The following is a 26133-nucleotide window of genomic DNA, read 5'->3' on the forward strand; positions in this document are numbered from 1 at the left end:
AACGTTACAACCGGTTTCATTTTCATTTCTTTGTGCAGCGGAAGCCGGCAAAGATATGAGCAAGTGCGTCTGGAGTGCAGGGTTGCCAGATGGGGTGGGTTACCGCCTGAATGGGCTACTGGATTTAGCGGTTATAGACTGGTTAGGCTGTAAAATGTCAATCCCATCTGGCAACCTTGCTAGAGTGAAGTAAAAGTTCAGACGGGGCGCGTTGCTAAATATCCGATATGTATCCGATATAATACCACCTCTGAACGCGACACAGGTCGGATTTGGATCGCATTTCACTGCCGTGTGAACCCTAACACACATTTAAACAAATTTGTGAACAACATTTTAGAGAAATAGGTCTTAGATCTTTGATTTCAACTCGTGGAAATTTGGAGCAAAAACAAAAGTGTTGCGTTTATATTTTTGTTCATTGTAAATGCAAGTTTAACGTGGGCACTTTTATTTTGAAGGAATACACATTTGCATACACCCGACCCGACCGTGTCTGTCTGGCGGAGCTGCACCGGTCCTCCTGGACAGAACAGATACATTACACGATGGCTGAAGTGGTAAGTTTGGTTCGGGATGTTCAGAAGAACACTGGCTAAAGACTACTCTTGTCTGATCATTTCTGGAAGTTAATTGTAGTTGGTCCATAATAATACATCACAAAACTCTTCGCAGTTGTTTTCGAAACGAGTGTCATCCGGTAGATTAGCTGGAAGTAGCTAATTGATTCGCTTGTCTTGGCGCTTGTTTTTGACAAGCTAGCTACAACAGATAACTGAACCTCGCAGCTCTGGACGTGTCCTTGTGTCCCATGCTGCTCATGTTTACTGTCCTTGCTCAACCCAGTATCTATAGTAGCTGGTTATATATTTAACATCACGAGTGACTGGAACCGTGGCAAAGTTTCATATTTTTGGAGGGGGATATTCGACATTCACCTCTTATAGCTGGAATAGTTGTCTCACAGTGTTGGACTTCAGAGTAGCCAGATTTGAGTTCGTTGTGATAATAATAATACATATTAATAAAACGTATTTGTATAGCGCGTTTCCTGCAAACGTTGCAGCTCAAAGTGCTCCAATCATTATATAATCATAATTTAATTATTTTGTCATTTAAAGGAGATTTTATTTAAAGGACAGTCATTTGATGGACAACATGAGTACGGTGTACACACGCCAGGTATTTGATGTTATTTGATTGTATTTGGAAACTTATAGCACTTTAGCCATAATACCGATACCGATGGAAGTTAAATGAATTACCGGTAATGATCTCTATCCTTTAATACTAACCTTTAAGAGCTGTTGAGCAGGGGCGGCGCTAGGGGGTGGCTACTTGGGCTCAAGCCCCGGATGTTTTCTGAAAAGCCCAGAATGTTTTACTTTCAAAAAATTATAATAATAATCGTGAGTAACGTGCAGTACCGGAGTCCAACAGAGAGGCAGCAGCTGCGCGACATTAGCCTGCGTACTGCGTAGCCTGCCCTGCCCTGAAGAAGAAGTGATCTCATTCAGTGCCTGACTTGCAAAATTGTAAGGATGGATATCCCAAAGTTGTTTTCAACAAAACAAGCGCCAAGAACTGTTGCAGCAGCAGTATCAGCAGCTGACAACAATAACATCACCAGCAGTGATGACATAGATGATGTTTCAGGTTTGTGAATCTTATTAGAAAGGTGACTGACTCACTGACACTACTTTTCCGGTTTGCTAATGCTAGCTGGCTATCATAACATAACGTTATGTTATAATGAAAATGAAACATAGCAAGGTACTGTTACGGTACATGGTAAGAAATCAAACAAAGGATAATACTTATACAAATAAAGTGAATAACAGGCTGATAGTCTTTGATATCTGCACTCTGGTTGACTGAGTAACAAGTGAAAAAGAATGATGTAACGTTAATGTTACAGCTAGTAAACATGGAGTAACCACATTAAGTATGCCCTTATGGTAGTATGTATGTATACAGAACATGACTCAAATCTATCCTAAGATGTAACGCTAACTAACTAAGTTTGTTTAATGTCCCAGGGGGGATTTGATTTCACAGTACTATACACAGGCCAACAATACATGTAATATATCGTCATATAACACAGGACAAGACAATCAATACAATATAAGTGGTGAGCACAGAGTCTGCCCTGATATACATACTGTAACATAACTAGCCTCAGCCCATCAATTATGTAATTCTATACAAATATAAATGATGGTGACTGACAGGGGGAGCTACGTGTGCTGACCTCCCTCTGTGCCCAGAACCACCACAATTAGTTTGCTTCATTAAAGGGTGTGAATGTATATGTGTTCTCCAGTGCCTTTTGTCCGCTTTAAGGTGGTGGTAAGTTGAAGGTTGAAGGCAAAATTTTCCGGCGCGCTCCGCGCGCACATTATATTCTCCCTCTGGGCTAAGCCCCGGATCTCCTGCGATCCGAAATCCGCCCCTGCTGTTGAGATTTGAACAGTTGAATGTCTGACGAATATAATCTATAAAACGTTACCACGGTGTGACATGTTCCTCCCCCCCAAGTCTAGTTACAGTCTGCTGTAGTGACCACTTTGACCTACACTCACTTCCACACCACAAGGAACTGTGTGTCTGCCTGCATGTGTCTGCTGGTGTGTGTCTTCTTGTGTGTGTCTGCCTGTATGTGTCTGCCTGTATGTGTGTACTCAAACAGCTGGGGAGGCTGGTGGAGGTAGAAATCGGAGGACAGGCTGATCGTAAAACATGGAATGGAATTAGGGAATGGTATCAAACCCGACATCCGATTTCTCCTCCCACCAGCCTCCGTTCCAGGTGTAAATAAGCCTAGCCCTGTGCCAACGGCCTGTCTGCCATCTCCCCCGTTCAGATATGGGACAGTGACAGCGACTTGGAGACGACCACCCCTGTGAAGCCTCAAGCCAAACGGCGTCGCATCATCGACCCCTCTTCTATTACCGCTGTGTCAATATACTCCAACAAGGTGGGTTTACCTATGCAAATCCAATGAGTTGCTCTGAATAACGGACAATGAAGGAACATCCTGCATTTGCCCAACTCTGTTGTCGTGGTAGTTGGCTGGACCATTGATAGAAATAATAATAATAAACTTTCTTTGTGTAGCACCTTTCATACATGAAATGCAGCTCAAAGTGCCTTCCATTTGAAGCATTACAAGAAGAACAAATAAATATGTCAGCATAGACAACAACTAATTTGTAGAAATAAATGTAAAAAAAGAAAGACTTGTTTAGTGGTCATTTCATAGCAAGCCTAAGGTGACACTGCCAAGTAACAATTCCTGGAGAGAGGAACCAGTTAGAAGAAGTGTATTGACCTCACCGTAGATCCCCAAAAAGCAAGTCAGGGAAAGAAAACACGTTCCTAGGCACAGTGGCAAGGAAAAACTCCCTGCTAGGAAGAAACCTTGAGAGGAACCAGCCTTAGTGGTCCACCCTCCTCAGGCTGGTCAGGTGAAACTATGCTTTTTTAAATGTTTTGCTTGTTGTCATGTTTGGGTTAGCTAAAAGCCTTCCAAAAAAGGTCCCGTAGGCTTCTTAACCATCAAAATAGTCTCTACATGGGTGAGTCGTACGTTCCAACAAACTGTTCCAAAAAAAGGCAGTGTGACGCGTGTATAAAAATAAACACTTTTTTTTTCTTCCTCAAAAGTGAATATATCTCCATCAGCATTATCCATACCGATCCTGTCGGCTACGGTCTATCACTGTCTGTCCTTAAACTGCTGTTGAAACTTGTTTGCTCCCACCAACATTCCCTTTGCTGTTCCCTTATATCCCAAATATTCATTCATCCTGACCACAAGGGGGAAATGACCACAAGGAAACATCTAAATAACATACAATAGGGAATATAGACTTAGAAGCAAATATGATCATAATTAAATTAAAGCAATCAATATCATAAGTCAATAATTCAAAATTAATATTAGAAAATTTATATGAATAACATGTAGGACTAAATGGGTCCTATAGGTCCTCAGTGCCTGCCTGTCTGATGGGCAAGGCGTTCCACATGGTGCATGAAAGCAGCTTCTCTGCTCTGTTTGTGGAGAACCCTGGGCAGGATTAAAAGACCAGCATTGGAGGATCTAAGGGCTTTTAGTGGTTGATGGGATATGAAATAGTCAGAGATGTATGAAGGTGCTATGCCAGAGCTTTGAAGCTAATTAAAAGGACCCAATCAATTCGTAAAGAAACAGGGAGCCAAGTGCCATTTCAGCTCCAATAGGAGCGATGTGCTCTCTCATCTTGGTCTTTGTTAAAAGTCTAGCGGCAGAATTCTGTGTGAGTTCCAATTCATAGCTTTCATGTGTCGTCACAGCATAGTGGAAACGCCCACCTGACGGGCAAAAGGCACTGCCTGTGAAGCTGCAGAGCACCAGGAAACACAGTAGCATTGGTTAGAAAACAATCATGCCAGATAGTTGCTGTGCAATCGGGTGTACAAACCGGCGAGGAGATAGGCCTGGGTTGTGTCTTTATAGGTTACCGAGTGAAAAAGAAAATAAAGAGAGGAGAAATGTGTGGATTAATGCCATCAAACGAAGTGTACCAGGAGCGGGACAGAAAGAATGGGTGCCATCAAAGCACACACGTCTGTGCAGCGAACATTTCATCAAAGGTAAGTTAGCTAAAGTAATGTTAATATAATTCGCTACAATTGCAAAGCATTTAGCCATTATCTGTACATAGCTAACGTTCATCATTTCTGCATGGTTTGTTTAGGTGGCTTGCCAAAAGGTTGCTAACGTTAGCATTAGCTACTAATGCCGTAACGTTATTATCGCCTTGATTCATAGGTTTCAAATCTGACGACCCTTTGTCTCCTGACTGGGTTCCATCAGTGTTCTCGCACACATCACCCAACAAGAAGAGGAAAAGGGAGAAAGCAATGGACAGGTACGAGCAGCACAACAAAATTATGAAAAAGCGTGAGGAGAAGCAGCAAGATGCAGTTGCCCCAGCACTGACAGATCAAAGCCTACCTGACATGGAGCCAGAGCTACCTGCTCCTGAGGCTGAGCAGTGTAACAACAACAGGTGCAAGGATAATGTTGCAAGACTGGAGAGGGAATGCAAGTACCTTAGGGAAGAGAACCGTCGGCTGAAGGACATGATCAAATTAAGTACATTTGATGAAGCCACCTTAGAAAATGATGATGAAAAAGTGATAACAATGACTGGAATGCCCACCTATGCCAAATTACACGTTGTTTATATGTTTGTCTTCTCCCTGTTACCAACTGGTACAATCCTCTCTCCTTTCCAACAACTTGTCTTAACCCTTATGAGACTCAAAATGAACCTGCCCCTTGCATTGCTTAGCTGCATCTTTAGAGTCTCCGTTCCAACTGCTAGCAGAACATTTAGAAACACCATTGATGCATTGAATGCCAAGCTTGTTCCAGCACTTGTGTTTTGGCCAAATAGAAATGAACTATTGCTGTCAATGCCTATGGTATTTAGACAGGTCTTTCGTAGATGTGCTTGTATAATTGACTGCTTCGAGATATTTATTGAAAAGCCTGGAGACCCAAGAGCAAGAGCACAGACATATTCAAATTACAAACACAACCATACCATAAAATATCTTATTGGTATCACACCACAAGGAACTGTTTCTTTTATATCTAAGGGATGGGGTGGTAGAACATCCGACAAACACCTGACTGAAAGATGTGGGTTTTTGGATAAACTTAACCCAGGGGATGTTATATTGGCAGATCGAGGATTTGATGTAGCAGATTCAGTTGGTCTTTTCAATGCACAACTTAAGATCCCAGCATTTACAAGGGGCAAAAAGCAACTGAGTCCAGTAGAGTTGGAGTCCACACGAGGGCTTGCATCTGTCAGAATCCACGTGGAGAGGGTCATTGGTGAGGCCCGAAATAGATACACCATCCTTCAGAGTAGAATTGGAATTCAAATGTGTGAAGCTGAACATCCTCATGCTCTTACACCTCTAGACAAGATAGTGCAAGTGTGCTGCGCTCTGATAAATGTTGCTCCCTCTATTGTTCCTTTGGGTTAGTACCTACATGGATAAAGCTGTATATGGTACGCACATCGACGGGTGCTGGGTGAATAAAATAAACTAGGAAATAGGATGTCCCGCACACCGTAGAAGATTTCTTTGTATGCCTCATCACAAATGTGTACATTTCATTTGGAAAAACTTCATATTCTTATGTACATTTAATGAAATAAAAAAACTGAACATGTACTGAAAGTTTGTTTTATTTTAATTTTTATTGTTTTATTAAATATTAACATCTGAACATGTTTGTCCTTTGTGCTGTGTATACCATAGAATGAATGAAGACATGTCAAGGTTTGTTCAGTTTTTTCTGACCAAATTTACTGACTGATGTGGCCTAAATGTAGCCTACCTGTTCTTCTGTCAAACTCAACCCTGTAAAGATCTCTTCACTCTTTGCCTGTAGTTCTTTGTCTGATAAAGCTCGATACTGGGGCATGTACAGTTGGCTTAAATGGGGATGGATTCTCCACCAGATATGTCCAGATGTCACCGAACACGAGATCAGGCAGGGACTTAGCTGCATTTAGTGGTTCAAACACAGCCGCGGGGGCTAAATATGGGTCGCAAGTGCCCAATATGTGTAGCTTTTCCGTGTATCTTGCTAGTTCTTCATGGGTGAGGTGGTCAAAATAGTCGGCAGCCGGTAAATTGCGTCCACTCGCCATGTTGCGCGATGTTGCTATGATCCTTTTTGCCCGTCAGGTTGGTGGTTGCTAGGGAAGAAACCACGTGACTGAAAGCTATGAATACTGTAGTTGAATGTGCTTTTTGGGGGGGTTTGTTTGTAGGTGAACAGCAGTTTACAGCTGAAGCCAAAGTCGACTGTCTTCACACAAAATGAAAACGCAGGTAACTTAGACAGAAAGAGGGTTGTGTGATTCACTTTGATTGTGATTAATGGATGAAAACTGTAACAGGTTACACAGCAATTTGTACGTTGCGTAATCAAGAAACGTGGCGGTCATATTACGATAGGGGGATCAGACCAAATTACTACTACTACTACTAATAATAATAATAATAATAATAATTGGGCAATTGTTGCCTGGTAATGTTTGAATTCACATTCAATGGATCTCATGTCAATCAGGTGACAACGTAGAGGAGGCCAGTTTGTGGGCTAATACTCCGCCAGCAAACAAAAAGCCAATCACCGTTGTCCTCACTGACTCCGAGGAAGACTCTGAGCCGGAGGAAGCAATGGGGGGGAAAGATCCGTGAGTTGACATGTCTGATTCATGTTCTTGTTAGTGTTGTGCTGTTCTCCTTTTTCACTTGCATGGTGCATGTTGTTGTACTACTTCAAACCACCAGAATGAGGCAGTAGCGGTAGCCTCTCTCTCTTTCTCTCTCTCTTTCTCAGGGTAGACATCCGCTCCCCATCTCCATCCCCACCGCCAGGCAGCCCCTGTGTGAAAGTATCCAAACGGGCCAACAGAAAGATTTTGTGAGTCGAGCGGTAACACAGCATCCTACTGTCGTTCAGCTGTTAAGGTTTTTGAAAACTCAAAATGTCACTCACTCACTCGACCCCGCCGGCCTCTCCGTTGCACCCATCTGTCGCTCACTTTTCTCACTCTTTTCTCTTTCTCTCTCTGTCCCTCCCGTCTTCTTCTTCTTCTTCTCCGACAGAGAGATCAACCGAAAGTTAAACGCCGTCAGCTCTCTCTTATCTCCGTCTCCCGAAGCCAGGGGATGCCCGGGCCGGCCGCCCTCCCCGCCGAACGACTACGACGACGACGACATCATCATGGTGCCCCCCCCCGCCTCGAGGCCCAGGAGCAGACCGCCCCCCCCTGCCTGTGATGACAGTCCCTTGACGTCCCGCGAGATCCCACTCAAGTTCCGGTGCCGGACCGACCTCTACAAGATCCCGGTGCTCTCGGTGAGGACAGGAGACGAGACCTTCCAGGATGTGGTCGTGTGTTCATGTTTGAGCGTCTAGCCGCCAGTAGAACCTCGGTGTAGGCTCCGTTTGTCCTGGGTTAGTTTTAGGCCCAATCCCATTTCGTATTTTTACCTCCTACCCTACTCTTTTTTTCAGAGCGCCCCTCGCGTTTCGACTTGCCCCCTCAGAGTTACAAGGGGTAGTGGTTGAAATCTGCCCCCAATGAAATGGGGAACAACGCTTCAAGACCCTGATACGTCATCAGTAGTGTCCTAGAAAAGCATGGACGCTCGCGATGCTTAGAAGTTTCACGCCATCAATCGGAAGAAGTCATCAAATAAAAAAGAACAATGCTTTATTACCAGGCCAGTTCATGACAGAATAGCAAAGCTCTGTAGGTGTCTATGTTGCTAATTGTGCTTCAATTAATTATTTCCCTCATTTCGATTGCAGGCAGACAGATTCAGAGCTCAAATGCAACTCGAGGCATTCAGTGTCCAAGTGAACCTTACCCCCAGTGAAGTTGAAAATGCTTTGAATTAGTTGGGATTGTACCATCTGGGACATGCATTGAGCAACACTGTCAAGGAGACACAGGACTTTAGTGTTTCAGCTAAATGTAGTTATGAAATGAGATCAGGGCAACATGCTTAACTTGCACTGGCGACAATGATGTGTTTTTTCTGTGTGGTTGTTGCTTTATTAAGAATCAGGAGACTTTCCTGTGTGACACAATGATTCTTCCAGGTATTCCAAACAGCTTTTGTGTAGTTTATACATCTACCCTGTGTTTTAATGATGCAACAGAGAAATGCAATGAAATCTGTACTACAGGAAGTCTGCACTGCAGAATGAGAATATTTCCCAGAGAAACTTGGTTTGCAAACAACTTAAACTTGCTTTAAAAAAACTAAACATACTATAAAAGTACAATACAAATGCAAGAGAATAGTTCAAATCAGACCATTTGAAAACAACAATCATATAAGTACACTACAACACACCACATAATTCGTACGGTACTACGGTTGAAAGTGTCATAAGACATGCCAGGGCGTTGTAGGATCGTCTGTGCAGTGCTCTGGAGCCCTACTAACACGAGGCTTTGGTCCGCAGACGGCGCCCTTGAGCAAGGCAGTGGAGCAGCTGTCCGTCAAGCTCAAAGTCCCGCCTTTGCGCATCCTGCTGCTGAGGAGAGATGTGGAGCTTCCTGCCCAGTCCACAGCCAATGAGCTGGGACTTGGCATCGCTGACATCATAGGTGAGATGGACAGGACGACACCGATAGGCTGTTGGTACAGGTCAAGGGTTTCCTCCACGAATGGAAACAAGTAAAACTGCCCTTAGATCAGTGTGTTAATCCTACCCGGCTGCTCAAACTTCTATTGAAAAGGATGTTTTTGTCTTTTGTCTGTGTGATGCCATGTTTAGGTTTCTGTTTGTCTAAATTGTCCACCTTCCCTCCCCCCTCTTTCACTTTCTGTCTGGTCAGATTGCGTTGTCATAGCAGCGGATGACAGACAGGAGCCAGAGGAAAGGCCTGGCATGATCACACTGCGACTTCAGGGCAAGGAGAAAGGCTCGGCGCAGGAATACTCTGTATGCAAGGTTAGCGTTAATAATATCTACTGTGCACTCCACTCCCCTCAGATATGCAAGGGTACGTTTTCAGGGGCCTTTTGAATAGGGGCATGTTTTTCATTTGAAATGCAGTGTTGCGTGAAATGAGTTATTTGCCCTGACCTCGTAAGAAACGGGTATAGATCTGAAAGGATGGGACGGCTGTTTGGTAGCTCTTTCGCTACATAGCGTATACCCAGGGATTAAAGTTTTCTGTCGTGACGGATTTCCGTCAATTTATTCCAAGTTGCGACGGATTTTACCTGGTATAATATGATTTGTAGAGGCATACAATCTATTTTGATGTCGGTATTAGGTATATAAATTATATACAGTGTTTCCTCTATATGCATTGATTTGTGGCGGGCCACCAATTAACCTTGTCTCGGTTTGTGTTCGCACTGCAATCAAGACTTAGGTCATGTTCTCACATGAAAGTCCGAATCGAGACGCGGAGCAAGTGGATGACTTCGCAACATTGTTGCATACATTATTTCTCTGATTTGCGTTCTCACAGCCCTTCATGTAAACGAAGTAACATACGCAACCGAAGCAACAGACGTGGTAGTTGATTGGTCCGAGAAATGTAGAATTGCCCATTGTCCCGCTCTTGTCCAGATCAACACGCGTGCGCTGTTGTTTTCCTATGGACTGCCTCGGGCAGCGTTCTCACCAAAAGCGAAGCAAAGTGATGGATGCGTCGTTTGTAACCGAAGTGAAACCACCCTTTTCAAGCGGAGCATCCGAGGGGTGTTTGCTGCGGGAGCGACTTCGAATGCGCGTTCTCACCACTCCAAACAACGCAGAGCAAAGCGAACTTTATCCTAAACTCCGTTTCAAGTGAAGCAAATGTTCTAGTGAGAACACCCCCTAAATCGCTCTCAACACGCGCAAGGTGACGCGCTTGCAATACAGTTTTGTGATTGGTCCCAATTTAGCGGGAAATTTGGATTTCAGGAAATCCCTCTCCTTTCCCTCTCTCTTCGCCGGTCCCTTTAATCCCGTATCCTAATCGAAAATGGAACATCATCAGTGACGACTGTGGGTTATTGCATTTACTGCTGTTCTCTGGTTCATGTTCTTATACCAGTAGGCTCATGTAGGCCTACTTCGTATTGATGAGCTGATGATCTTTCTGTGTGTGTGTGTGTGTGTGTGTGTGTGTGTGTGTGTGACTGTCAGTCAGTCACAAGTTCATATTCTACGGATGTCGTTCAATGCTGTATGCGTGTTCCCGGTTCCATGTGTACGCTTGTGTAATTCATATTCGATGAGCTGATTATCTCTCGTGTACTTCATATTCGATGATCTTTCACTGTGTGTGTGTGTGTGTGTGTGTGTGTGTGTGTGTGTGTGTGTGTGTCAGTCAGTGTCTTGGGCGTATCTGTCAGTCACATGTATATTATACGGTAACCTATATTCAGTACTGTATGCGTGTTCTGCTGCAGCTGTAGCCTCAGGATATCTTGGTATTTGATCACCTGCTATATAAAACCACCTGCTCGGCTTTAATGGCTTAACAGCTATGTATTTCCGCACGCGGAAAGTCACCGCCCCGCACCAGCCCCGACTTGGCCAGAATTGTTTTCTGTGAGGAGAATTTTTTTTGCTTTAATATACCTGTGTATATTATACGTATACCTGTTTTGCAGCGGCGGCAGGTGCTGTTCAAGATCAGGCAGGACGATTTTCTTCTTTATGAACATGGCCTTAGTTCTATTTACCTACCCACCCTGGGCATGATACACACATTTACCAGTGTTCCCACGGGTCCTTGAAATCCTTGAAAGTTTGTGAATTTGAGAAAAGAAATCAAGGTCTTAAAAGTTTTTGAAAATAGACATGGGACATTGAAAGTGCTCTCTCTCTCTTTTTAATTGTTGTCTGTGCAGATAGATCTCAAACTATGCTGTGTTGGGTCCTTGAATTTGAGGGAATTGAGTCCTTGAAAGGTGCTTGAATTTGATGTTTCAGAAGGTGTGGGAACCCTGATTTACCCACCCTATACCCATCCCAAGAATGCTACAACTTATCCTACCAATGAAAGTTTATAATGCAAGGGCACAGGAGGGAGAGTTACATTGGAGTAGTCAAGGTGACAGTGACCCATTCATCACTGCCTTGCACACTCTTCCCTGCATCTAGCTGATTTGTCACCAGACGGAAAAAAAATCTCCAAGCTAAAGCTTCATACCATTTAACCAATAATCACTACACAGCCCTATGTTGTCACCATATAACGATATTTAGGAAACCAGAACTAACACACAACCAACCAACACAACAGTTCCAATCCATGTCTACAGTCACAGAAAGCAACACGCAGTTTAGCTGTTACACCCATGGCAATAAATAATAAAAACCGAAATGTTACGTTCATTCTGAGGAATTTAAGTGTTGTATAGCCTGCCCAACTAGCTAAGATAAAAAGCATTCCTCTGTGTTTGACTCAGGTTGGTGAGTAGGCTAAATTAGCTCCATTAGCTAAGTGAAAGTGAAAGAAACAAACAAAACACAACAAAATATAGCTCTTTGAGTCAACTACTCACCACACTTTGTGCACTTGTGCTAGCTGTAGCTTATACTTATATTAGCTTGCTAGATTCATTATCTGATCATTTGATTGGATGGGGAAGACGTTAATTCACACTGCAATATCTCTGATAGGTTCTCCGGAAGTGGCCATAATCACTGTGTACGGTCCTCCACTTCCTCTACTAAGGAGCCTCTGCTGATATCTTCTTGTCCTTTTCTATCTAAAGGAGTGGCCTACACTAGTCACAGCCACCAAGAAGGAGCTCGTCCCCTATTGTAATCAAGGAGATAAGGGTGTCTTGACCTTAACAAAACTGCTCTTTTTCCCTAAGAGTGTTGTCAGATGGACACCTTGTTTAGATTTCTGTTGCTCTCTTGCACTAGTCCCATGTGCGCTTACACACCACTTCCATCCCCAACATATGGTAATATCATTGCTGAGTAGTTTCTCTGCTCTGGACAGCTAAAAGCTACTTTCCTGTCACAATCGCTCACAATGTTGAGGAACCAAAGCCAAAGAATTTCACTCTTGTGTACTTAATAATAAATAAAAGGGTTCCGATTGTGATTCTGATGTGGGCGTGAGGCCGCCGTGTGTGTGTGTGTGTGTGTGTAACAGCCCAGGCTCAAGGGACTGTACACAAAATAAGGGGAGACCACATGCTTTAAATCAGAACAAAAGTATTTATTTAATAAACTAACTGAAAGTATTTCAAAGTAACAATAGATATGTTAATCAGTATCATCAGTAGTGAATGCAGTGTATGGATGAGTGGAAGGTGTAGTGTAAATGTTGTAGGGTGTGTTAAAGTAAAAGTAAAGAGAGCCTAAGCTCAAACCAACCAAACCAGTGGAAGGAGGAGAAGAGGGAGAATCAGAGTGAGCAGCCAGCTTAAGTAGGCAACTCACCAGGTGCCTCAGATCACCTAATCAAGCCTCTGCCCAGCCAGGACCTGCAGCAACCAATCCATATATGGTATGAGCCCACAGCACCTAGTGAGAGGGCTGTCACATCCCCCCCCTCAAAAACCCAATAATACCCCCCAATAACCAACCAAAAAACAAACAAGAATTCATAAATTCCCAGTAACCCATGAGACCAAAGTGTAAGACCCTCTGTTTCAGGCGGACCCTCTGTTTCATGCGAGGCCAAAAGAAGTTACGTAGGACCCTCTGTTTCAGGCGAGACCAAAAGAAGCCAGGCAGCACACAGTCATAGGCTTTGCACACCCCCAAATGACCCGCCACGCCGCTTTGAGCCACGTCAAGCACGGCCTCCCCAAACCCCCTCGGCACCACAACCTGCACAATGGGACCCTCAATAAACTCCTCATCGTGGGGCAGCCACTTCCTTACCGGACCCCCCTCCAGGAAAAAACAACCCTGGGCAGCAGTTCCCATCTCGGCCGCCGTCAGAGCACCGTCGCACAGCTCCTGCAGAGACGGATCCGCTCTCCGCTCCTCAACCAAATCAGAAGGAGAACCAGACAAGAGCTCAACAGGCAAAGACACTGTCAATTTATGAGAATTGCCATGTGCCGTCTCCCGACCAGGCACCGCTGCAGCCCGACCCATAGAGCGAGTCACTGCACAGGATGCAAACACCTCCGGAAAATCCGAGACCACAGGCCCCTGTGAAGGAGACCCTGTTACCGGCACCTGCGTCACAACCAGTGGAGGACCGTCCGCCCAAACCCGGCCCCCTGCCAGATCATTACTGAGAATGACATCAACGCCATCCACCGGCAACTGAGGACGGACACCAATCGTTACTTCTCCCTCCACCAGATCGGAGAAAAACTCCCTTTTGTGCAGAGGAACAGACAGAGTTTTCATCCCCATCCCCCTGACTAACTTGGAATTTCCAGTATCTGAGTCAGTTGAAAATGACAACGCTGACCCCCGAAAAAAATTGTCATAAGTAGAACCCCCACCCCAACCAGAGAGATCAGACAATTTACCTTCCCTAACCAAATCCAGTCTACTCCGTTCCACATCCAACTTATCCTTCTCCAACAGAAGGTTCATTTTTTCCAGTTCCAATTTGAGTTCTAAGTCCTTCTGATGCTTCCACTCCTCATGATGAAGCTGCATGGCCAACAACTCTTTACGCTGCTCAACATCCAAACCAGCCGAACCAACCATGTCCTCTATCCCAAAGACCGAACACAGACCAAGAAAGTGATCAGAAGGAGAACCAAAAAACTCCAACAGAATCCATCCTGACAACACGACCAGACAGGCTGACCAGCTTAAGGCCACAAAAACAACGCCAAGCACCTAGATCTCAACAACTGTTGACCTTACTGTTGTGAAATAGGATATAGGATAACCTCACCAAACCAGGAGAACCCCAAAATAAATTCAAAATCTTCATGCAGCTTGGCGATGGGCTTTTTAAACACTGCTCCAGCGTCCAAAATCAGACCACTTCAGTTCTCTTTACACAGAGTGCTGTCCTCTGCACAGAACAGCAGGAAGGCCCTCAGCTATGCTGATCACCCCCCGTGCTCTGTAAGGCGATCAACTTCTCCAGAATTGATTTAATTGAGTCGTCACTTACAAGCGAGTTTGTTTAATCTCAACGAGACGTCCTTGATATAACTTCTTAAGATAAAATGATCCAATCAAATATTCGGCACCACTACTGAACTGTTCTTTAAGAGAATATTTATTCGAGCACATCAGCAAACAATAGCATCAGCAAACAATAGCATTTCATTCCATGGAAAGGGGTCCTATCTAGCTTCACCTCCGCAGACCAGAATAGCTGGTTAACTGCAGAAGCTTCACCGGACAAGAGCCCCGTTTAGCCTTGGTACATAGTCTTTATACATTTGATTTAACATTTGGGGCTGGGTGGTGCCTCCCCCCCTATCTGGTAGTTTTCCAATTGTCTGCACAAAATCCGTTGCAGCTGCGAGCAAGTGTTCTCGTTAGCATGGCCTTCAACTTCTCTCTGTGTGGGTGCGCGAGAGTGTACTGTGTGTTATCTCCTTCTGGCCTCCCGTTGTCATGGTGATATCCGTACTTGTGTGAGCACAGAGCGAGTCAGTGTCCTTATCAGAATGTCTTGTGAAAACACAACTGTTGAAGTTACACAGTAATATGAGTTAGGATTCGATTTACAAGTTAAAATATAGTATAGAAGAATAGACTTATCATTAATCATTAGTTATGAAAGTATAAAATCAGTACAGAAAAATAGAATATCATAACAGCAGGCGTAAAATGGTTGTTAGCACATAGGTAAAAATAAGTAATTTACAGGCAGTTTGAATCATAAAACGTTCTTTTAGTCAGGAGCTTGTCTTCTTGTCGCTTAAAAACAGAACCTCTCTTTTGGCTTTGCGTGACCTTCCTATTGTTCTCAACTGACCTCAGTCACATATTATTTAAATGAGCACATAGTACATGATTTATCACTTCTAGTTATTTTAATACAAATTCCCAACAAATCCCCCCTTTGGTCATTAAACAAAATTATGACCATTACAGAGAATTTGTAGCCAGACATGGTGAGATGGGTCGTAGACCGTAAATGCCTTTATTTACACCATTCCTTCACAAACCTCCATAATCACAACATATCTTCAACTCCTGTATCATGATCCATGATCTCCTCACCCTCTAACAGTGACTGCTGCTGCTCAGCAATAAGCATTTGTAATTGCATCTGTGTTCCAACATCAACCTTGGTTAGGGCCACAGTAATCAGTCGCTGGGTCAGGCCTCTAATGCAAGGGACAATACAGCAGTCAAACAGGATCAACACCGTGGCAGAGATGAGGAGGGCAGTGAGCATAGACATAGCCAGATTTTTTCATTTACCAAAAACAGAGTCGAACCAGTCACCAATAACAGTGCTAACTCCAGCGTTTGCATACACCTCTTGTAAACATCCTCATCACCATCTACCAAATTTCTCATTATCAGCGCCCAAGTGTCTCGCACCGACCCATGAGTGGGACCATGTGCCTCAGCACCAATAACATTCATTAGACCTGCACGGGCCACTATTCTTCCGTCATGCGCTCTCCACAACCCGTAGCCCTTTTCAGAGGACCAGCTTTGCGTCACCCCCCTTGTTACCCACACTGACCTTTCTTGGGGGGAGGCGGCATTTAGGTTTGTCTAGCTGGATTGAAACCAGCTGATGTTCTCTGGGGACATATCAATGGACTGCACTTACATAGCGCCTATATCCAAAGCGCTTCAATGGCTTCTCATTCACCAACACACACATTCACACACCAATGGTGGCAAGCTGCCATACAAGGCGCCGGCCCTGGGAGCAATTCGGGGTTCAGTGTCTTGCCCAAGGACACTCTGACATGTGGCCTGCCGGGGCTCGAACCGCCGATCTGCCAACCTTGCGATCATTAGATGGCGGCTCTACCTCCTGCATCACAGCCACCCCCTCCTGATTTAGCGGCTGCATCTGCAGCATCATTTCCTTTATCTTCGTCTGTGTCGGCTTTCGAGTGTCCCTTCAGCGGTGCCTCCAATCTAAAGGCAGATATCTATGGGGTGAGCCCCCACCTTTCCAAACATGTCTGCTACAGGTTTGCTGAAATTGCCTGGCAGGCACGCATTCTAAGGAAGCAAAACAAATTGCAAGGCATTTGGACAAGAAACTGTAAAGTGATGATTAGGCCCAATGGATCTCCTGAAACCTCCAAAGGGATTATGGTGAGAGAACGAATAATGACTGTGAAATACCTGAACAGACAATTGACTCAAATCTGAGTGGAAATACTTGAATAGACAATGACTGCCAAAATGGGAATGGACAAGGATTATTCATTTCCACTCAACGATATAAATGATGATGAGTTTGGAGAAATGGGATCACTGGACTGTGTGGATTATAATCCAGCTGCACCTAAAAACTATGAAGAGTTGAACTTTGAAAACCTTTGACTTTACAGAGCACAAAATGTATGACATTGAGAACAACATCGACCACTTCTACAACAATAATAACATCGAACCACTTCTACAACAATAATAACCGTCTGCAACTGTGAATATTACACAGAGGAACAATTCAAAAGTAATATAATATTGGATGGTATTTTATCAACAATACACTTCAACAGTAGAAGTCTTTATAGAAACTTTAAGAAAACTAAGGACTATTTGAGACAGTTCACCAAGTTCAGCATCATTGCTGTATCGGAGACATGGCTCAGTAAAGAAAAAGAAGCCGATGTGGAACTTGAGGACTATGAACTATTTACCTCCAACAGAACAAACAAGAAAGGAGGAGGAGTTGCCTTGTATGTAAATAATGACTTTGACTGTAAAATAGTAAAAAATATGTCAATAACAATAGAAAACATTATGGATTGTGTCACTGTCGAACTAAATATGGAGAAATCTAAGACGATAATAATAAGCTGTGTATATAGAACTCCAGGATCCTGTCTTGACACATTCAAAGATATGATGGTTGATATGTATGATAAACTAAATGACAGAAAGACGGTCTTTGTATGTGGGGACTTAAATATAGATTTGTTGAACCCAAATGAACACAAAAAAAATGTTACAGACTTCATGGACACAATGTACAGTATATGTCTATTTCCTACAATCTTAAAACCGACTAGAATAACAAGTAACAGTGCTACTTTAATAGATAACATTTTTACCAATGAAATTGGGAGTAAAATAGTAAGTGGAATGCTATTAAATAAACAGAGCTGCCTATCAAGACCTAACTAACAAATTATTCATAAACACCTATGATCTCAAATTCAAAATGGCACAAGTAATGAAGTAAAAAATAAGATGCTTCCAGACTATATCCAGAGACTGTTCCAAGTTAGACAGACTAATAACGAACTCAGAGGAATATGTGTGTTTATGAAAACAAAGATTAGAACAATTGCAAAACAAAGATGTATAACAGTTAAAGGAGCCAACCCATGGAACACCCCCGAAAAGGAAATGAAAATGTGCAGCACACCAAAAGGACTCAAAAATCACTAGAAAATAAGATGATTAACAAGTATAAAAACAGAGGCATAAACACAGCCCTTGTTTGGTATCCTTGAACCCCCCCCGCCAACATGCGCAAGTAAAGTCCTGTTCACAAATGTTTCCCTGTCTTGACCATGCACTCATGAACATACTACAGAAGTGCGTAGCATTAAGGTGTCCCACACCACCCCCCTTTCCCGTTATCTTATCTATCTGGGGTGATGACCCTCATATATCATGGGGCCTTTAGTTCTATCCATACCGGGGCAGTTTTTTCCTATTTGTTCTCCCCCTCGTCCCATCCCTACTGGAGAATTTGAACAATTATCAGGCTTGTAGGGGGAGGGAAACAGTGTACTCTCTCTAGGTTGTTTCAAGCATGTCACCTTAGAAATGGTTGATATTGTGTAGTTTACCCAGTTGTACCAAACATTTTAATTTGATTTGATTTGCTCTCCATTTATCTCGAACATTTCAACCACAAAAACACACAAATCTGCAACAACAAAAAACAACAAAAAGCAAACCCCAAAAAATAAATAAAAATACAAATAAAATAAGATATAAATTGAAATAAAATATATCTTCCTCGACATGGTAGCAACAGTCGGCAATGGCCCTGTTCGAGAAAAGACAGAAAGAAACAAAGCCCATCTGGTCCTGCCCCTTCCCCACAATATCATACCATTACGCAATAGATTATCTATCAATATCAATAATAATATGGCTATCCACTATAGCGAACCAGGAACCAAATATCCACAAAAATACCAGTTCACGTCATTCTCAAGCTCCTCCAACCTATATCCCTCCAAACATCTCAATAGTATTACTTGTTTTCATTGTTACATCAAGGCCATTCCAATTGGACACCCCACAAACTGAGATGCACCTGCCCCTGAGCGCTGCACGGACAACAGGCTGTTCTACATTCAATTTCCCTCCTAGACTATACAACCCCCATCTCTGCTCATGAACATTATTATTATTATTATTATTTAAGTTGCCAGGGACCTTATTTTGTGTTACTTTAAACATGAATCGTGCAGCCTTGAATTTACACTTCTCCAAACTTCAGTTTGACTTTCTTTTATTTTTATATAATTGGTATGATCTCTATGAAGTACAATCCTTATAGCTCTTTTTTGCAATGTGCATATCTTTTGTAGGTTGGTTTAATATGTATTTCCCCAAACTTCAACACAATATGACAGATAGGGTACAATGAGTGTGCAATATAGAGTGTATAGTGATTTCTGATTTAAGATGTATTTCATTTTACCCAGAACTCCCAAGCTTCTCGCAATCTTTGAGCACAGATATTTTCACTTTGTTTCCAGCAGAGTTTGTGGTCTATTTAAGACACCCAAAAACTTGATTTCATATACTCTCTCGATTTTGACATTTTCAATTTCCAGATGGAGTTCTGTATTTATATTGCAATTTCCAAATTGCATGAATTTGGCTTTATTCAGATTTAATGATAGCTTGTTTGTCTCAACCCAGCATTTTAATTTGTACAATTCCTTCTTTGCCACCTTTAAAAGCTGCTGCAGATCATCCCCATAACATAAAATATTTGTGTCATCTGCCAAGACAACCAATTTGACCCCTGTGGGACACCACAGGTAATATTTAAGCACCTTGATTTGTTCTGGCCTATTTGAACAAATTGCTGTCTATTACTAATATAGCTTTTAAGCCATTCAAGTGCGACCCCTCTGACACCATACCTGTCCATCTTTTTAAGTAGAATCTCATGATCTATTGTGTCGAATGCTTTTTTAAGGTCAATGAATATGCCCAATGCATATTTCTTTCTCTCTGTACACGTTGTTATTTGCTTCTACTAGCTCCATTAATGCCATGGCAGTAGATCTAGCTGCTCTAAAACCATACTGACTATCCATTAATAGTTGATGTTTTTCAATGAAATTGGCAAGTCTTTCATCATATAGTTTCTCAAACCCTAACCCTAACCCTAACTGTTATAATAAGGATACCGGTCTGTAATTGGTGAAGAGGTGTTTATCTGTTGAAGTTTTGTTCATACATTTGTTTACCATATCAGTATATCAGTAAAATATTTATTATTATTTATTTATTTTTTCCTATAGTTCCCAAAGATATTGAGTCAGTGATTCTCTCTCCACAGTCCTCCTCAGCAAATCTCTTTCCAGTGCCGTTTATTTCTTTAGCTAGTTTTGACCCCACATTAACAACATTTTTTTTATTTTATTTTTTATTAAATCCATCCACCACCTCATTTATAAGGCTAATTTTCCTGTCATTGTCTGTAAAATGTTCTACTTTGTTCCTTTAACATTATTTTTTATTCTCATCTAATAATTTGGTATAATAATCCTTCTTACATATTCTCATAATACTAATTAGTTTGTTTTTTGTATTTCTTATATTTAACCCCTGCCTCCTTTGTTTTATGCTTTATAAATACCCAACTAGAGTATTCTTTTTCTTGTATTCATTTTTAATGTCCTTGGAAATCCACAGATTTTCAGAATATTTATCCTTATTGCTACATTGTTTTAGTGGGCAGTTTTTGTCATATAGAACTTTAAATGTTTCTAGCAATAACCCATACGCTTTGTCCACATCTGATTCTTCATATATACTCTTCCAATTCCATTTTAATAACTCATTTCTAAAAGCAGATATGGATTCCTCAGTTCTTATTCTCTTGTATGTTATTTCCTTTAACTCCCTCTTCTTTCTATAACTACATTCATAAAATGAAAAGACAGGCAGGTGATCGCTAATATCATGGATTAATACACTTGTTGTGTTACTTTCCACATTATTTGAGGCTAAGTCATGAAATGCTTTTCGGAACCCAAACCCCCCCCTGGGACCCCAGTAAACGTCACCATTGAGGTGCATGCTGAGCCGCCAGGAATTAGAAAATTGTATACATGTGGTGGGTCTGCTTTGGTACAGTGTGACGGGAGAGGCCACTCTGTACCCGGTTTACCTTCGACTTTGACAGCGTGTGAGGTGGTCAATACTACCTCCCACGGTCCTGTCCACCACGGCTCGTTCCACTTCCTTTTGTGGACTCTGATTCTTACCCAGTCGCCTGGGTCTAAAATAGGAGTCTGTTTTGCGCCGTTGTCTGCTTTCTCCGCAGCATTCAGTTCCTGTGAAGAGAAAACTCGATTGAGATTAGTTAGAGTTTTGATATTCATTTTCATGGAGAGGAGGTCCAAGCCACCTCCCTCTGTCTCTGTATCATGTCGGCAAGCTTTCTTTTAATAGATTGGTTAGCCCTCTCAACCAGCCCCTGTGACTACTGGGGGTGGTAGACTGAACCAAATCAATGCTTAATCCCCATTGCTGTCTTAATTGCAGCCATATGGACATATATTATTTATTTATTTTTAAAATGTGACCCATTATCAGAGTGTATTATTGTAGGGAAACTAAACCGTGGTATGAATTCCTTTAAGAGGCACTTTATTACAGACTACAGACTGCAGCATCCTCCCGTTTACACGGATATGCTTCAGGCCACCTTGAAAATCTATCAATCACTCCCATGTCCGTGAAGTCAATACATATCTCTTGGAATGGACAGGGAGGCATCGGATATGTGTACATTTAAGTACTGTTTTAACGGGTTGTGTTTGTTACACACATCACAGTCTGAGATGAAATTCTTAACCATCTCCAAACCATATATATAATATTGTCAATTCCAACAATATTATTATTGCCAATCAATGCTAAACAACCTGAACAACTAAACAAAACCACCCTCACCCAATATGTCAATATCATCAATATTATTATTGCCAACCAATACTAAACAAACTAAACAAATACACTTTTAATCAAACACACCAAAAATACTATTATTACATAGACGGCGAGACACAAATCACCGTGCGTCAATAGAGACACTCCTAGTGAGCTTTTTCTCCTGCTGTCTGCGCTTCAATGGTGGATCACACCCGCAGCACAACACTTCTTTAAACACCTTGAACGAGGCATAACATATTTTATAAAGTTTGCAAGTGATATTTGAGTGATACCAAGCCAGGGAGCACTCAGCCTAGACCAGTTGCTCCAGGGCACTTTACTCAACTATCCCTTTTTTTTTTTTTTTTCTTTTTTAGATTTTATCCCTTTTTCACCCAATTTGGTAGCCAATTGAACCCAACCTAGCATCCAATTATCCCCTGCCTATTGCGAAGGATCCGCCGCACGACCCCGTGGCCGGCAGTCCCAGAAGAGGCCGCCAGGCAGACTAGCTGACTGGCTCCTCGAGCCCAGCACCTGTTATTCCGGCACCCCGGGGGCGCTGTTGCGCGACGGATCCTTGTCCGGAAATACTCCTATACCGCCCTCGGGAGCGGCCGCCCAATATGCCGCTCCCCGTGTGTGCCCCAGCCATATCCGGATCTGGCGAGCTGGGATACGATCCCAGTCCCCGGTGGGCAGCTTGCACTAGTGGCCAGTGCTTAGACCGCTACACCACCGCGGGGCCACTCAACTATCCCTTTTAATAGTAATAATTACAATAATAATAACAATTCCAACTATTATTTACACACAATATTACGTAACATATTGCGTGAGTTTAGAATTATAAGGTTATATTTCCGCTTAGGGTAGTTCAGAGATATTGAGCGTCAAAGTTTTTACATTCCATTATGTTTTGTGAGATGGAACCTTTGTATTTTATGAATTACTAACTCAAAATGTCAACATTTTAAAAATAACACCACACATTAATAAACACCTAATGGATCAGATTATGCAAAAAACTCAATTTTGACTAAAATGAAGATAGAACCTTATAATCCTAACGTCACAATTGTTTTAGCGCCCGTTGTGAGAGGAGGCACGCCAATATAGGACCTCCACCGGACTGCAGTCCTGCCGTGGACGCTACCCTACTCGCAATGACCTACACTTCTCACTTGGTTGCAAGGTATTTCAACCTCCGGGACACCGTCCTTTCCTGGGGGCTGGTTACCCCTTTATATCCAGGACTATAGTGTCCTTTCCTGGGGGCTGGTTACCCCTTTATATCCAGGACTATAGTGTCCTTTCCTGGGGGCTGGTTACCCCTTTATATCCAGGACTATAGTGTCCTTTCCTAAAACAAATAAAAGGACTATAGTGTCGTTTCCTAAAACAAAAACAAACAAACAAACAAACAAAAAAAAGTGGAACATGCAAATGCAATCTCAAATTGCATTAACATTTGAATTTAGTCCACTATATGCTTCCATAAGCAAGCCGTGTTGCCAGATCGGGCTACTTTTGGTCACACTGGACGGGTGGATTCGACAGCTTTTAGACTGGTTGGGCTGGAAATTGTCAATTCCATCTGGCAACCCTGGTAGCAAAATATGTGCATACGTATCTGGTAGCCTACTGGTACTTTCAAATCGTATTATTATTATTATTATCATTAGTAATAATTACAATTTACAATACAAATACAACAATTGGGGGTCCCTCAAAGAAAATTTGGGCGCACTGCGCGCGCACAACATCAACCTCCAAGGCTTGATTCTGACCCAGGAAAAACCCTGGTATGTACTGTATAACATGATAGCCATCTATGAGCAATGCACTGTATATAAGATGATGACCAAGGGTCTTTCTGCTGCTGACCAAGGGGTTGAGTTCACTTGATGAGGCCCAATTTTGTTTTAGACTCTGTAGGCTACTGTATTTGTTTATTAAGACTTAAGATATATTATCAGAATTTCTCTTGTTTTATCAAATGTTCCAATTATTTTCATTTCTTGTGCTGGTTTAAAATTGCAGGAAACTAGCACAAATAATTGTGTGGGAGAGAGGGGCCGCCGCTACCAAAACGTGCACAGTTTTGGGTCGCTCCACCACCAAAAACTCTCACTCCAAACTCTTGGTGAAACTTGGCAGCCCTAAAGTGTTTCTAATTTCGACACCAACACCACGATGTGTGTGTTCAGGGATGCATGAAGCTGGGGGCAGGAGGAGAACAATATGAAACGATGAAGGTTGGGGTAGTAGCCTATAGTTCCTGTAAGAAACTCAAACCACTTTCACCCCTGCTGGTCTGGCAGCCGACCGGAGGCGCAAGGTGCACTTCCAGTTTGACGGGTCCAAGATCACGGCCAGCCAGACGCCCTCCCAGCTGGACATGGAGGACGGAGATGTGATCGAGGTGTGGGCTTGAACACCTCAGCTGAGAGAACCATGTGTTTGTATATATAGTTTAACCCGTTTATTAAAGTCTCTAAAATGACATCATTGATCTTTCTCCCATGTGGAGAGGGAGGGCTGGGAGTCCCCAATGTCGAGTGGACCTACATAGCCACCAGGCTAGCCCACCTGCTCCACATGCTTAACAATGACGATGCCACCGTTAGAGAAATGGCCAGGGCCTCTCTCCTACTGGATCTACGCAGAAGGAAGATCCCCCTGGCCAGCGCACACCAGAACGACTTCCTCGGCTTCAGGAGGAAAGACTCTGGGAAACTGGATTCCCAGGCCAAGGGCTTCGGGGTCTGGTCTGACTGGCCGGATCTCAATGACCTCTGCAACCAGACTGGAGTTCAGCTAAGATGGACAGAACTTAACACACAGACTGAAGTCCCTGTCTCTGATGAGGTGATCACAGACCCCTGTGTGATTGTGAAGGCCAACATCACAACACCGCAGGAAGAGACTGTCGGACTGCACAGAGACTCTGCAAGGAGGGTTCTGCTCAGCCTGAAGCAGTCTGAGATCAGGCAGCACTGGTGTGGACTCAGACTACAGGGAAAGCTAGCTTGTTTGGAGTTCGCTGACCACTCAGTCTCACACTCAGTGTTTAAGAACGCCGCTGTTGGTGAGGATGTTTTGAAATTCACCATCAAAGCAAGACTGCAGGTATTACCGACCAAGTACAATCTGTCCACCTGGTATCCCCACACTCACAGTCCATTCTGGAAGAGGAGTTGATTAGGGTGGTAAGGTAAGGAAGGATGTCGGCGGAAATGGATTGGAGAAGGGGGGAGGGGATGGGATCAGGATCATACCATCTAGCGCAGCTATGTACAAGCATGCCAGAGTGTTACCAGAGTGGTTTGGTTTTACCAATGACGTTTTTGCCAACATCCCAAATACACCTGATGTTGTCTTTGTTGACACCAGCCACAAGGAGGTGCTGATTGTAGAGGTAGGCTGCCCCTTTGACCTGTACATGGACCAGACTTTCCAGGACAAGTATATCAAATACCAACCACTACTTAGTACGATAACCAGCTTTGGGTACAAGTGTAAATTCAGCATACTTGTATTTGGAAGTCTGGGCCATGTATATAAATGCACCATGAGGGGTCTGAGAATTGCTGCAATGACTAAAAGAAAGGCCAAACAGGTTGCCAAATTTTGCTCTGTCTCAGCTATTATTGGCAGCTTGGCCGTGTGGAGAAGGAGGTGTTATGTGTACCCTTGAGTGTTCAGTGCGGCTTAGCCCCGAAATATTTGATTCCCTGTTTGTGTAATATGATTTGTGGAACCAAATAAAGTATTCAAATGTGTGTGTGTGTGTGTGTGTCTCCACTGTTGATACTGAGGGAAACATCCCTCTCTCTCCTTTTCCTTGTTTCTCTCTGGTTCTCAGGAGGACCCGCTGGGCTCCATCCTCTCCCAGTATCTCTCTGGTCTGGCAGCCGACCGTAGGCGCAAGGTGCACTTCCAGTTTGACGGGTCCAAGATCACGGCCAGCCAGACGCCCTCCCAGCTGGACATGGAGGACGGAGATGTGATCGAGGTGTGGGCTTGAACACCTCAGCTGAGAGAACCATGTGTTTGTATATATAGTTTAACCCGTTTATTAAAGTCTCTAAAATGACATCATTCCTTCCTCTCATTTTTGGAGGAAATGACTTGATTGATGAAAGCAACGCAATAGAAAGCTCACACAACCAATGACATGGTGTTAGTTCAGTTTGATATGGCGCTTTTCCACTACCGGGCCCGGCTCGGGTCAGCACGGCTCGCTTCGGCACGCTTTTGAACAGTTCTGGGTACAATACGTT

General features: G+C 43.1%; 1 protein-coding gene across 1 annotated transcript; it reads left to right on the forward strand.

Moving 5' to 3' along the window:
* Positions 1-548: 548 nt before the first annotated feature.
* Positions 549-25877, forward strand: nfatc2ip (nuclear factor of activated T cells 2 interacting protein; the record flags this gene model as incomplete). The annotated part of the gene is made up of 9 exons (XM_080523028.1): positions 549-560; positions 2867-2980; positions 6849-6909; positions 7151-7277; positions 7424-7507; positions 7693-7945; positions 9065-9209; positions 9441-9556; positions 25716-25877. 9 exons carry the CDS (start codon positions 549-551, stop codon positions 25875-25877), a joined length of 1074 nt encoding a protein of 357 aa, XP_080379154.1.
* Positions 25878-26133: the final 256 nt, after the last annotated feature.

The sequence above is a fragment of the Nansenia antarctica genome, assembly GCF_963989245.1.
Source record: "Nansenia antarctica genome assembly, chromosome: 2".
Classification (NCBI taxonomy): domain Eukaryota; kingdom Metazoa; phylum Chordata; class Actinopteri; order Argentiniformes; family Microstomatidae; genus Nansenia; species Nansenia antarctica.